The sequence below is a fragment of the Coturnix japonica genome, chromosome 1 (genome assembly GCF_054131305.1).
Source record: "Coturnix japonica strain WE chromosome 1, WE-NBRP24, whole genome shotgun sequence".
Classification (NCBI taxonomy): domain Eukaryota; kingdom Metazoa; phylum Chordata; class Aves; order Galliformes; family Phasianidae; genus Coturnix; species Coturnix japonica.
In genome coordinates, this window is record NC_140663.1 from 97,223,771 (window position 1) to 97,237,954 (window position 14,184).

Genomic DNA, 14,184 nt, shown 5'->3' on the forward strand with positions numbered 1-14,184 from the left:
GAAGATGATTATGATATGTTGGACAGGCTCAAAGATCTGCTTCTGTCTCTTTCTGCTACTGGTACTTGTGTTTCATAGTATATTGAGTGTCCATGTCCCTGAGAGCTTGTCCCTGTGAGAGCTAAAGAGCTTGTCTCCACACGATGACTGATAGTAGACATAATATTGTCTGTTCTCCTACAGTCTGTTTTAAATCAATATTGCCCAGAGAAGTTGTGGATGTCCCATTCTGGAGATGTTCAAGGCCAGGTTTAATGGGGCTTTGGGCCACCTAGTGTAGTGAAAAATGTCCCTGCTCATGGCAGGCAGTTAGAACTAGGTGACCTTTAAGTTCTCTTCCAACTCAAACCATTTTATGGTTGTATGATATCCAAGCTTTAGTCATTGACCTAAACCATTCTAGGCACTAGAAGGCAGGTCTTCATTTAACTTTACAGTTCCCTGCTTACTTTTCATAGCATGGTGGATTTGGAATAGCTTTACCCTATGCCAACAAATAAATCTTGAATTTTGCTACTCATTGGTTTAGAGTTTAGTTTTGTGGGTTTTTTTTGTTCGGGGCTACTCTTATGCAGAGCGTTGGTGTGTTGCCATGTAAATCAAAGGACACATCCTTCAGTCTTACAGTAGAAAATAAATTTATATACAAATATGATTTCTGATTTTTTAAACCAGCTATGAGAACTGGGAACTGCTCGGCCTACCCGCTCCTGTGCCTCTAGTTTCTTCTGCAAGCTGCAGGATGTTTTTCTGTGCTACTGAGGTATCACGCTGCCTCCCATACCTGCTCATGTCTTACAAGAACTGAAACCAAAGACTGTTTCCTGACACCACAGCAACTGAGCCTAAAGAAAAGAAACTATCAGATGTTTCTGCGTAACAGCTGCATGTCAGAAATAGTAGGCTAGCCAACAGCCTCTATATGCGCTGAAGCATAGGAAGCATGCTGCCTCTAAGAAACATGTTTCTCATTAATTGGAAATGGGCAAGTGAATCCTTTTTCCATAATCACAGACAAGTGGGAACTGAAACTCTTAGGTACAGAGATCTGCATTTGACATTATAGCTGGCTTTTTGTTACTCAGACTCTGTGCTAGCAGATACAGCCTTAGAGTTGGACACTTCTTTCCTGACAGAATGAGTATTTGCCATTGTACATATTATTTGGTCACACTGGGAGTACAGATACTTATGTGGATACATCCAGTGAACTGAATAAAGAAGGCTGTGTTTTGTTTAACCACATCCATCTCTGGGAGGACCTGGCTGTGTGTAACACAGGCATATCAGGCTTCAGGATGTTGCTCAGAAAGGGACAAGACATGAACTCAGAATTAGGACAAAGCACTCACAGTCATTGGGAATTTCCCTGTGTGTGGTTTGAGAAGGGTAACTTTGCTATCATTATCATTCCAACCTTCCAATTCTAAGAAGTTTATTTCACAGGTACGGTGACAAACCTTTGTGATGAAGGCAGCAAGCAGTGTGTGAAGCTATGTAATTACAAGACTCTGGGCACCTTGAAGGGATTCTGGTACCATAGGAGCCCCAAGGCAGTGTCCTGGTGCAAGGCTGTTTGTACAGTTATCATCTGCTGCTGTTTCCCAATATAGCAAAGTTCAGATGTCTGCATGATACGCGTGCAGCACTTTGCTGTCTCCCTCATGTTTTCAGCTGCTCTAGGGAAATTTTCAGGGATGTTGTTTGACTGAATTTAGACACACACACACACTCACACAAATGTGCACGCTCAGTAAAACAGCACTCTTCCCTTTGCGGAAGGGTCTTGGGTTTGCCTTACTTCCCTCCTCCCAGATAAATAAGAGGATTTTTCTATAAGAAATCACAACTGTGTCACAGATTTTAGACAGTTGTGTGGCACAGTGAATGCTTTTTTCCTCCCCCGGATGGTGGGAAATTGTTCTCCAACTGCCTCCCACTTGGTCAATACATGGGTGGTTCACTGCCAATGAAAACCCAGGTGCTGTTGAATTCTTGTGAGTGATTCAAGCAGCAGTCTTCCCTCTGAGTCAAGAGAAAACCAATACCCCCAGAACGGTTTTAAAAGGGGCTGTGTTGGAAGTTGCTCAGACAAGACAAAAAATAGAGGTCCTGACCACGTCTAGTCATTAAAGATCCTGTAGTGCCATTTGTAGAGGTAGGAGCATGAGTCCTCATTAACTTCCTATTCCCTCTCGCCTATATTTCTGCCCTCCTTTGCTCCCTAATATTGATGTAATTGTATGCTGTCCTAAATGATTAGGGACAGACCTGCTTTTAAGTGGATAAGGCCTTGTGATGGTATTGTTCACCGCTTTCTGCTTCCTTCCTCCAGACTTCTAGATTTCAGACAATCCTTCATGTGTGCATGCAAGTGTACGCATTCAGCATGCACATAGATAAAGCAAGTCTCTGCATTTCAGACATTGGGGAGGGAAGTCTCAGCCCTAGGCAATCTCTGCAGCACAAAGCACAGGAGCCTCTCAGTTTACAGAGCCCCTGCCTGTTCAGCAAAGCACTGAAAGTCTCACTGAGCTCTGATCCCAGAACCTGGCTCAGAGAGTTGCCAACCTCTGTTGCTGGCCATATCTCTGCAGGGGAGGATGGGCTGTGCAAGTGAAGAGAGCTACAAATGCTGGGGTGAAGTACCTCCGTGAGGTACCTCCTGCCTTGCAGGGGAAACTCCTGGTCTTTCTGATCTGGGTTGTCCTGCAGCCATCCCCTCTGCACAGACCCAAAGCTGCTTCTCCATCCTGGGCTGTCAAATGGCATGGTCCACACAGAAGATGTGACACCAAGGCGGGTAGGCTCAAGACCCTCAGGTTATGTCTCAGTGAGATCTTGGTGGCACAAAATGAAGCACCTAACCTCACTCCTCTCTGCTATGTGAGCAGCCGCTGAGAATGCAGTGCAGCTACATGGCTGCCCACCCAATGGTAAGACTGGTTTCCTTGTCCCACTGTGCAGTTTTCCCCTGCCCAAGGGGTATGGCTTTCTGACAGCATCTGCAGCTTCTTTAGATTACCAGAGGGAGGAAGGGGAGGACGTGGCACAGACCTCAGGGCACCCACAGTACTGAGGCACATGCCTCCTGTGACAGTAAACACCTACTGCCAACAAAGCCAGTCATGCTCAGTAAAAGAAGATAAGCTGATCTTTTGCTGCCAACTGAGAGGGACACAAAGTCTTTATAAAGGCTGACCTTGAGTAAACTGCATCCCATTTCCCTGTGGTGCTTTTTGGTATGGTGGCCTTTGCTGTTTGGCCTCACACTATTCTTGGCCAAGATGTGGAAACTGAATTCAAATGTAAAAGGGGCTTTTTTTTATTTCCTCTCCACACACACAAACACACACAAAAAGATGTCTTTATATAGATATGCTCTGCATCTGGCTACCTCACCACAAGTTACAGGAAATTGGTTGGCTGCCACTTAACACAGCTGTTAACACTTTGGACTAGCAGTAGCCATTGTGCTGATACTGGTTTAAATGAAAAGGATGAGGTATGTGATGGTTAGAATAACAACTGTCTCATGTTCCACAAGGAGTATAGACAACGCTGGGATAGCAGCCCTGTGTGCCTTACCCTGCTGCTACAAACATTACTGGGGATGTATAATTCTGCTTCACAGCTTTACCCAGCATCAAAGAGATTCCAACACATTAATAAAACGTGTCATAACAACCTGATGATACAGGATTGTTCTATAAACATGACTAATAATTATGGCAGTGTCCGGGGACCAAACAAAATCAAGACTGTTCTCTGTACAAGGCAGTAGAGTCAGTCCCCAAGAGTTTTGAATGTAAACAGAAAAGATGGATGAAGGATGGGTGGGAAGGGAGTCTCAGCCCCGATTGACCAGATGAAGGGGAAAAAAAAGAGCTGAGAGACCTCTGTGCAGCCCTTCTGACGTGGATTGAGATCTCTACAGAGTTCTTAGCAGCAAATAATGACAGAAATTGTTCGTGTGGGAAAGCTCAGCTTCTCAGAGGTAGGCTAATCACAGCAGGATTCATATGTCCTTGGGTATGATTGTTGACGGATCTCTTAATATGTGATTGTTGACTTGATTTCATCAATACTGGTGCCATTTTGGAAGGTATGACTGTAGAAAATTACCTTAGGAATGACTAGGAATCAATTCAGTTCTCTTAATAAGATCCTTGATCTAAAAGGGTAATTTTGATAAAGTTAGGGAATTAGTGATTGAAGCCATCTGGACGGAGCAGTTCATACCCCATGTAAAGTCTAAAATTTGCCTAATAGGTGCTAGCAAAATGGACGGTGGCATGGGGGCCCAGTGCAGAAAAAGGCAATACTCATTTCAGTGCAAATAACCACATGAAAAATGTTGAATGAAAAGCAGGGTCCATCAGCAAGGAAAAGTACATCTTAGAGGACATAAATAAATGCACAGAAAGAAAACAGTCATGGACCAGGCCATTTTAGATCTTTCAAAAGAGATAAAAAGAGTAACCTAACGTTCTTCAGTTACATAAATAAAAAGAGAACAAAAAAGAAGAAGTGAGGACACTATTCAGTGAGGGCAACTTAGAGATCACAGCTACACTAAGCAGTTGCATCCAAACTTAGTGAGTGTTGTACCTCGTGTTTCAGTGTGAACACAAAGTGTGGTGGCAAGAGCAGGGTGGCAAATGGGAGTGGAAAAGGTAGAATTGGAAGTGGTCACATATGAGATGGAACCAGCTTACAGAATTCACAGCCTTTAACTGGGGGAACTGGCAATTCTCCATCTTCATCTCTGAAAGAATTTTGCCTGTGAAACTGTAGGTCTGCAGCACAGATTTGTAATGACTCTTTTGTGCTTGGCTAGAGCCATTGGACTGGGAATCTGCAAATGTAGTTCCTATATTTGAGAAAGGCAAAAAGCAGACAGGTAACCACAGGTCTGTTAATCTGATCTGAGCATCTGAACTGAAGTTTTATGTGTTATTGGTGAGTTAAAGATAGCAGTAAATGGAAAATGAAATGAAAAAGTCAATAAAAATTTACCAAAGTTAAATTACTCCAGACTAATATCTTTTTCCTTGACAATGACTGGTTTTGCAGACTACAGAAATGCAGTAGAATTCATTTATCTGGACTTTAGAAGGACAGGCACTTGATAGTTTGTTTTATGGGGAAATTAGTTAAAACAGAGAAAATGGAGGAGAGCATAAAACTGCCAAATCATTTAGGAGACATGCATACATGCACAGAGCGCATCCAGACTGGTGAGTACTGGGTACCAGCGTGAATTTCTCTGGGAGCCAAAGGATGGTAGGAAGTAGAAATGATGTGAGGCTGGTGCTGCCCTCTTCTTCCCAGCACTTCTGAATCAGGAGAACTAGGGTATTTGGGTAGAATCGTGTGTGTCTTGAACACGTGGAGGGGAAAAGGCAACACAACCTTCTGCAAGAGGAAGCTGGCATTTGTAAGCAGCTTACAGCAAGCACAGTTCTGATGCTATTGCTCATTTCCAAGGGGGGTGGTATCAACGCAGAGAGGATTTTATACCCAGAAATTATAAAAATCAAAAGTTCTACATGTCCATTGTTCTACATGTCCACTGTTTAGATGCTGGTAAATTTGTATCCTTTGCCTTTCAGTGTAGCTGCTCATTGTGTCAGATCATGGCTTTGTTTTGCCAACACCTCCTGTGAATGCACAGCTAATCAAGCTCAAAGCTAAGCTGAGATACTGAATATGTTTGGTGCCACAGCCAAGTGGTCAATGCTCAGTTTATTTCCACTCCCTGGATCACCTCACATATATCCCTTGTGACTCCTTAGCCAGGAAACTGTATGTTGGAAGCACGTTTTTGGCTTAGTTGGGGCTGTTTGTCTGAATCTGATAATTCATAAAGGGAACAAACAGACAAGTAAATAATGGAGAGATAATAATAAATAATACAGCTTCTGTGGAGAAGAGAGCTGAGATGAAAATAGAGCAGCTTCCATTCCTTTGGTCGTCAGCATCGGCTCTCATGGTGGAGAACACCCGAGGTTTCAACTACAGCTGAATTGTACCATCCTTTGCTGAGCACTGCCTTGAAATGTTTAGGGAACCATTACTGCACATAGAAATTCTGCCTCCTTAATCCAGTCTTAACTCCTTAGACTGGGAAATTAGCATGAAAGCCTAATAATCATGTCTAGGATCAAGAGAGACAGACAGGTATTGTTTTATATTCACATTCTAGCAGCATTAGTAAGCAAGCACAGGGGAAAAACAGTTCTCTGTTGCAATGCATAAGGATTTTGGCAGGAGGAATAAATACTGAAAGCTCTGCTTGTAATTAACTAAGCTGTATCTGCAGCTTGTAGCATTGTCCAGAAGAATTCCCATTGCTCCAATTGAAGGTGCTTCAAAGTCCATTGCAAAGAACACACTATTGAAAAGTTTTGCCAGTAAGGTCTTTAATTATGGCTTTGTTATACATTTAATTTATAGATGAAAGGACTGCTATTCTGTTTGGCTGTTAAAATCATATACATTGCAAGTTGTTAAATAGGCTTCTCGCTTTTTGTTAATTCCCAAATATGTCAAGAAAGTCATTTAATATAATGCATGTGGTGCTTTTTCTTTCTTTTAAAGTTAGATTTAATTGGACAAGTACTGCAGTGAAGCAGAAATAGTGGCATGCATTTAGAATTAAATATTTCAGGATATGATTTTAGATTCTAACTGAGATATCTGAAAGAGGCAGAGTTTACTTAAAACCACTGTGGGTGCTTTAACCAGCTTTGGATTGCAGTAGCCTCTATGATCACTGTAACCCAAAGAGACTGGCAGACATTTTTTCTCAGTCAGAATGTGACCTAATGCTGTACCTAAGCACTCCTCAGTGAAGACAAAGGGAGACCCATCGCAAGGCTGGACTCTGCCATTGTTTCCATGCCAAGACTCGTGCTGGAACAAATGTCTCACACCAAAAAGTTCTATACAAAATGCAAGAGTAAAAGAGTACAACACATGCAGGAATGCTCTGTGGACTATGCCTCCCTTTTCCATCATCTCCTCTTCCCTTGTAGACCTATGTTTTGGCTAACTCTCATTACATAGATGGTGCAAAGAGATTCATAGGCAATGCTGTGGCTTTAGATTTTCTCTTCATGTTGTGTAAGAACATAGCTGTGTGATCAGAAATGGATGCCTAGGTTATTTTTTTCCCTTTGGCATCTGAGCTGGCATCTGGAAGTCCCAGCTGACCCCCTTAGCTGGCAAGCTAAGGGCAGCCCTGATGCTTGCCAACTTGTCCCTGTCCATGCATGTGTTAGCAGCCCTGCTCCTCTATAGGGAACCCAGTAGATCTTGCAACCTCTTGCTCAGAAATGGGCTTATAGAATCATAGAATGGTTTGGGTTGGAAGAGAGCTCAAATCCCACACTGCCACAATCTTTGCTGTGGCAAGAGCTGCTCCCCACCAGCTCAGGATGCCCAAGGCTCCATCCAACCTGGCCTTGAGCACCTCCAGGGATGGAGCATCCATACACATCCAACACATACTACCCAACCTCTGATGAAGCAATGCCATCAAATGCCTTCTGACCTTGAGATCTGCCATCTGCAGAAAGAGCAAGAAGGCCCTTGAGCCACCTAATGATCACTCAAGTTGGGAAACTCCATGTTCTGAAAATGGCACACTAGTGGCTGGGCTTGGTCATTAATTGAGTCTCTCATACTGGGTTAGCAACAATGCTCAGCAGGCAAGGAAAGAAAAAAAACATCAGAAATAAGTCATCTGCTTCATTAACCAGAGCCAGAGCAGATTAAAGATTACTTTTTCCAAAGAATGCACATTAACAAACTGTACCAAATATTACTCATAAACAGTTGGCAAATCCATGTCAAGTAATTTGCAACCTGCTTGCAGACATTTTCTGAGCAGAAAATGAGTCCACATTCACAAAATAATTCACTACAAAAGATTCGCCAGCTTTATAAATTACATAACCATTAATCTTTTTTTCCCAAACATAATGGATGAATTTCTGTAGTTTGTTTTCAGTGTCTATCCCATAAACTTAATTCTTTTCCAGCTTTTTTTATCCCTCATTTGGTTTCTATTACATTTTTCTTGCCTGCTATCTAATACTAATGAGAATGGTTTCCTTCCTGACTTATTCCCTTCCAGTGAATGCCTCTTTAATTGTTGTCTTCTGTTTGCTAAAGTAACTTTCTGGGTCCTGGGTATTGTATAGACTTTGCTGGTTCACCTCAACCCTCTTCATTTGCATTCTCAGTCCTCATGGTCTCAGCAGAGACTTTCTGTGCTTCTGAGCGGTATGCTTTCAGCCACTTGCACAGCCACCTACACCTTGCATCTCGTTTTCTCCCTTTTTGAATGCCACAAAACCACCCTTTTACCATTTCCCATCCACTTGGTGCGCAGACAGCTGAGCAAGTCCTTTGGGACACGTCACCAACTGCTGTCACCATTCACAGAGCATGGGTTGTGGATTGGGATGTTAGGGTCCAGTGCTTGCACAGGGTAGGAGCAGCCAGAGGGACAAACACTTGGGCAGGCACACATCCTTGCCATTCTGGAGCTGACAGCCAAAGGCAATGAGACACCCTGGATGAATTACTGCTGTCAGTTGTGGTCAATCTTGGGTGTGAACTGGGCTCCTTCAAAAATGTGCTCTGGTGTTGGAAAGTTTGCCTGTGACTATCCTCAAGCTAAGCAGAGCACAGACACTGGGATGCCTTAGAATACTTTATGTGTGATTTAGACTGGATAGAAGAAAAATGTTTTTTTTTATAATAGGGGTGATGAGGCAGTGGAACAGGTTGTCCAGAAAGGCAGTAGATGCCCCGTACCTGCAGACACTCAAGGTCAGGCTGAATGGGGCACCTGATGCATCTGTAGGAGTCCCTGCTCATTGCAGGGAAAATGGACTAGATGACCTTTAAAGGCCCCTTCCAACCAATGGGGTCTGTGCTTCTATGCCAATCATACAGCATCTCTCTCTTTATCTCATGCTACCCTTCTGAATTGGACTTGCTTTATAGGACTGAGACATTTTCCACGATGGCTGCTAAGTGACATGAGGTGCCACTTTCTTGTCAGCTAAAAGTAATGCTGTTGTGAATAAGGGTTTTCCAGTGATGCAGAAACACCACATTAAAATCTGTGCATGCTCAGATGTACCACTTTGTGGTACAATTGGCAAGGCTTTCTCAGCTGCATCCTTGCACAGCAGACCGGATTTTTCAGTCTTGCTGGTTAGTCATTTGCTCCTCAGCAAAATGAGTGTAGAGCACTGCCAGATCAGAGTAGCTCAGTCTTCTGTTCACTTTTTAAATGAGTAAATGGCTGAGCACTGAGCAGAGCCATCGAATCCAACCTTGGGCAAAATTTTCAAAGCTTCAGAGAGCTGGGAGAGTCCACAGATCAACTTCTGAGGCAGCAGCATGGTTTTAAATAGCACACTCAAGACTCAGTACTGCTTTGTAGCTGCAACCTTCTGTGCCCAGCTGCAGTGCCAAGCCTGGCTGCCAGGCCAAGTAGTACCATTCCCGCCTAGGGCCAACATGCATAGTTAGCCACCCTCTCTGTGGCCATTTGTTTCTCTGCCAAGTCAAGAGGTCATTGCTCATAGGGATGTCTTAAAAAGCCCCTTTTACCTATTTGGATTTTTTATCTTTTTTAGAAGGAAGAATCTACTTGCATTTAGTTCATAAATAGTGAGAAAAACCTAACTGAAATGTAGAAGTTGCACTGACTTCCTCCCAAATTATCAATTATCTATAGTGCTGGAACAGAAACACTCTGTTGTTCTGGTAATAGGCTTTGTATAAATGTGAAACAAAATTGCAAGCAATAGAAGGGAGTGACTGTTAGCTTAACCACATCTTCTCTAAATTGGTGACACAAGCCAAGGTCCTAAAAATAAACATTGTAATTGCGGTTTTGGTTTCAGAGCCATAGCACAGTCAATGGCTTTTGAGCATTTAAAGGAGAAAAAAATAATAATCTCTCCTTCCGAAATAATGAGGAAAACTGCTCACACTTTCATAGTTGAAGCAATTCCAGCCTAGATATGCAGCCGTGATACAAAACTGTTGTGATGGAAAGATTTGCTGAAACTTACAGACAGCCAAAGCAGCAGGCACAGCTTGTCACTGATGACCACAGAGGAATTGCTTTAGCAGGGCTGTGAGGATGAAAGTGATGTTCTGGTCCCTGCTGAGCACAGCACTGAACTCAGCCTACCACAAGGTGTGTGCTGAAGGATTTTGTTCAGCCAGGGTTTAAGTGACCAGCTTTCCAGACTTCCCTGGGTCAAACTATCACTGATGAAGCTCTGAGGTTCCTCCTGTTCTAGGCCAGAGCAGAGAAGCTTCTAGAAGCCAACTCTGATGCAGTCAGCAGGCGCATATATGCCTTTCTGTTACTTGCATCTGTACAGGAGTTAATCTGTACCAAAGTTGAATTCCCCAATGCTGAGCCATTGGAGTATGAAAGGCAAGCTTGCCCTGTGACAAGGACTTTCCTCGCACTGTGCATGCATCCCAGCTTTGCAACAGAGAGGAAGGAGGAAGACAGGTAGAGTTCACAACAACCAGCTCTTAATTAAGTTGAGCTGTTCTGTTTCATTAGAGATTTTCCACATGTTTAAATGAGGGGGACGCTTGCTTTTACACTCTTTGCCTTTATGAACCTAAAGGAGCAGACAGTGTGCTAAAACAGCAAGAAAGAAAAGAACCCTATTGTTCTCTCTGGACAGGATGCTTTCAATTAAGAAATGTCATTCCATTCCTTTCATTTTGGTCGCTACATTCATTTTGTTTCTGTTTTTGGCCAAGAAAATGTCACTTGGGAAAATTTCCAACAAGGCCAACTCTAGATGGAGTAACAAGACTGGAAACTATCTATATCTGTATTGATATCAATATTGATATAGATATAGACTTTTTTTTTTCTTGTTACACTCCCCACACCCCCACCCCCCCCCCCCCCAAAATGCATTTTTAAACACCAAGGCAGCCCCGATAAATGGATTCTATCTTATCCCACTAATAGTGTGGACTAGGGAACTTGTAGTGTCCAAGAAGACTTGGCAGATGAGTCAACCAGAACAGAGAGTGTGGTGACTTCAGCTGTCCATGTACATATCGGGTTAATTCTAGGGGAAATTTTATATATCTAGAAGAGCTGCTACACAGAAAAACTGTTTCTATGGCACAACCAGTTTTGGCTTTATAAGCAGTTCCAGTTAAGTCAAAAATTATCTAACCACAGAATACTTCAGTACTACCTCTGGAAGGGAAGCATCATCCCCCAAAACTACATTAGTAGCAGTGAACTTTGAGCAGGGGGATTTCTAAAAATGGAGGAAGTTGTTGAGAAAGACCCTAATGTCAAAAAGAGGGAAACTAAAATCTTCAGACTCAGCAGGGTGAGTGCATGCCCTGCACAGCCCATAGGAGTGGGTATGCGGCTAAATTGAAAAGGAAGCAATGGTCAAAAAATAAAACAAGATACATGGGATTAAATGGCAGAGTTCAAGAGGTTATGCAAACTGTGCTGGCATGCACCAGAATATGGAAATCTGAAGCTAGTGCAGCTGAAAGAAAAAGCATAAACAAACAGGTAAGTTCTAAAGATAGAAGAGAGAGGAACTGAGTCAGGGGGGTGAAGAGAGAATGCAAACAGAAAGCAGGCCAAAATATTCAACAAATTCATACAAAATTAAAAACGTTTTTACATGTGTCAAAAACTGAAGTCAAAACAGTGTTCTGACTGTTCACTGGGAAATCACTGGGCTAATTCAGGTTAATAAAGACACTGAAGATTTTTCTACCACATTTTTTTTAAATCTGAATTTAATGGAGAGATACCCTCCTTATGGCCATTCTTTCCAGATACTGAAGATGATGCTCTGTTGCAGTTTGTCAGCAATGGAAATAACAGGACCAAGAGAACAGAAATACTTAAGAATGAGTGACACAGTAGGTGAGGTGCTTCTCTGCCTCCTCTTACTGAGCTAATGCCTTTCTCCAAGAACAAATCAGCAAATACAGCAAATGAAAACCAGCATTTCCTTTTCTCTGTTAAACAAAGGTGCCACTGGAGATGTGTATCATGGTCTTGAGGTACCTCCAAACTTAATAGAACTCATGTTGAAAAATAGTAGCCTCTTACACTGAGGTAATTAATCTGAATCAGTATGTGAATATGAGGAGGGGAATTCTGTTAACTTCATATCCTTCAGAGCATGCACCAGTGACTAACTGACATGAGTGGAAAGGAAGTTTCCGTACATACAGATAGTGCTATAAATAATGTCTCCAGGACTTGGTGTACTGGTTTCTTAGTGCTACCATTGTTAGATACAGGATAGAACAGAGAAGAAAGAAAAAAAAACACTGCTGCTTTAATGCAGCTCTGTAAAATTCCTGTGCCCCTAAAGGAAAACTTGAGATGTATACTGAAATCATCTGGTTCCTATGTAATAATACAGCTTCTGTCTCACCACCAAACATGAATTTTGTGTAGGCATGCAGAACAAATAGCAAAGCATCCTGGGGCTTGGCTAAAGCACCTCTACAGTGTTTTCCAAACTGCATCTGTGCCTGCTGAAGTTTGCCTGGTGCAAACTGCTCTGTTCAGCAGAGCAGTTACCTGAACTCTCCACTAATTTCTTAATGTGCTTAATGAAAATAAAACTTGACTAGACAAGAGATGGTAAAACCTGCTAGCAACAAGCACTCAGAAAGAAGAGATTTCTAATTTCTCAGTACCACAGAGATACTGTTTGCTGACCTCTGACACACGACAAGAGTGCTCCTGACATTCTCTTTTAATTAGCAGCACACGGTGGAACACTTTGCAGTACATCAGCAAGCTCTCCTATCTGCCAGAGGCGCTGCTCTAACAGAGACTGTGCTCCATCACCCCTGCCCTGCTTGCTGCTTCATGGTGCTGCACAGGTGGGTATCCAGAGAAGGAATTTGTGGGGGTCCATGTGTGGGAGATGCAAAAAGGAGCCCTGGAATATATAGACAAAACAAGATCCAAAACTTAACTAAAGAGAAGTCTCTGGGAGCTGGGGGCTTAAATCCTGATGATCGGATCTTCAGCTCCTTCAGGCTCCTATTAAAACCTCAGCTTAAACTTCAGCCAGCCAATACCAGCTTAACACTGTGGGGTTTCTTTCAACACTCAGGATTAAGTGATAGCAGACTACAGGGGTAAAATAAATAAGTTAAGATGGTGGATTTCATTTCTCCAAATATAGTGAGGAGGCATCTGTGAATCATTGAATCACAGAATCATAAAATCATTAAGGTTGTAAAAGACCTCTAAGATCACCCAGTCCAACCATCAGCCCACTCCCACCATGCCTACTGCCCAGTGGCCACATCCACATGCCTCTGGAACACCTTCAGGGACGGTGACTCCATCACCTCCCCGGGCAGCCTGTGACACTGCATCACTCCTCTTGCTGAAAAGAAATAGTTCTTAACATCCAACCTTGCCTGGCACAACTTGAGGTCATTTCCTCTCATTCTATTGATGCTACCCAGGAAAAGAGGCCAACCCTCACCTTGCCACAACCTCTTTTTAAGGTTGTTGTAGGGAGTGATGTGATCTGCCCTGAGCCTCTTCTTCTCCAGATGGAACAACTCTAGTTCCCTCAGCCACTCTCCATCAGACTTGTGCTCCACACCCCTCACAGCTTTGTTGTCCTTTTCTGTACACGCTCCCAAGCCTCCAAGTATTAAAGAGAGCGGCCTAAAACTGAACACCATGTTCAAGTTGGGACCTCAGCAGTACCAAGAACAGAGGGCAGTTCCGAGGGGGCTGCAGGATTTTATATTATTTTTCTACTAGTGTCATACACTTCATCAGGCCTTATATCACATAAAAAATGCAGAACACTTTGTAATTTCCCCCTGGTTTTTGTCTCTAAGGATTTCCACTTAAAACTAGACAGCAGTTAAGGAAGTCATCTTTTCTGTGCACAATGAAACACTTAAAACATTCCTAGGGTGTCTCTGAGAGCTGTTGAGCTGTTTCTAGCACTTATTTTAACCTCTGTGTGAATTAGAATTCCCAGCAGAGTTACAGCTCCACCACCTAAATTAGACCTTCAGCAGATCCTCCATTCGCAGGCAGAAGCTTCACCTCCCTGCAGCCTGACACAAACCTGTTGCACGTACAACCGG

At 42.9% G+C, this 14,184-nt stretch overlaps 1 protein-coding gene across 11 annotated transcripts in view; it reads left to right on the forward strand.

Annotated features, from left to right (window-relative positions):
• The first annotated feature begins 2,003 nt into the window (after positions 1–2,003).
• Positions 2,004–14,184, forward strand: part of LOC146762592 (uncharacterized) — a 66,099-nt gene continuing 53,918 nt past the window's right edge. For 7 of the 11 annotated variants that reach the window (XR_014946168.1, XR_014946170.1, XR_014946174.1 and 4 more), the window contains exons 1-2: positions 2,004–2,158; positions 12,824–12,945. Coding sequence is in view for 4 of the 11 variants with exons in the window: in XM_085547813.1 (XP_085403939.1) it covers positions 12,932–12,945 (14 nt within the window). In the remaining 7 variants the exon portion in view is untranslated. The remainder of the gene's footprint in view (positions 2,159–12,823; positions 12,946–14,184) is intronic. The other 4 variants (XR_014946171.1, XM_085547806.1, XR_014946173.1 and 1 more) reach the window with 2 other exon arrangements.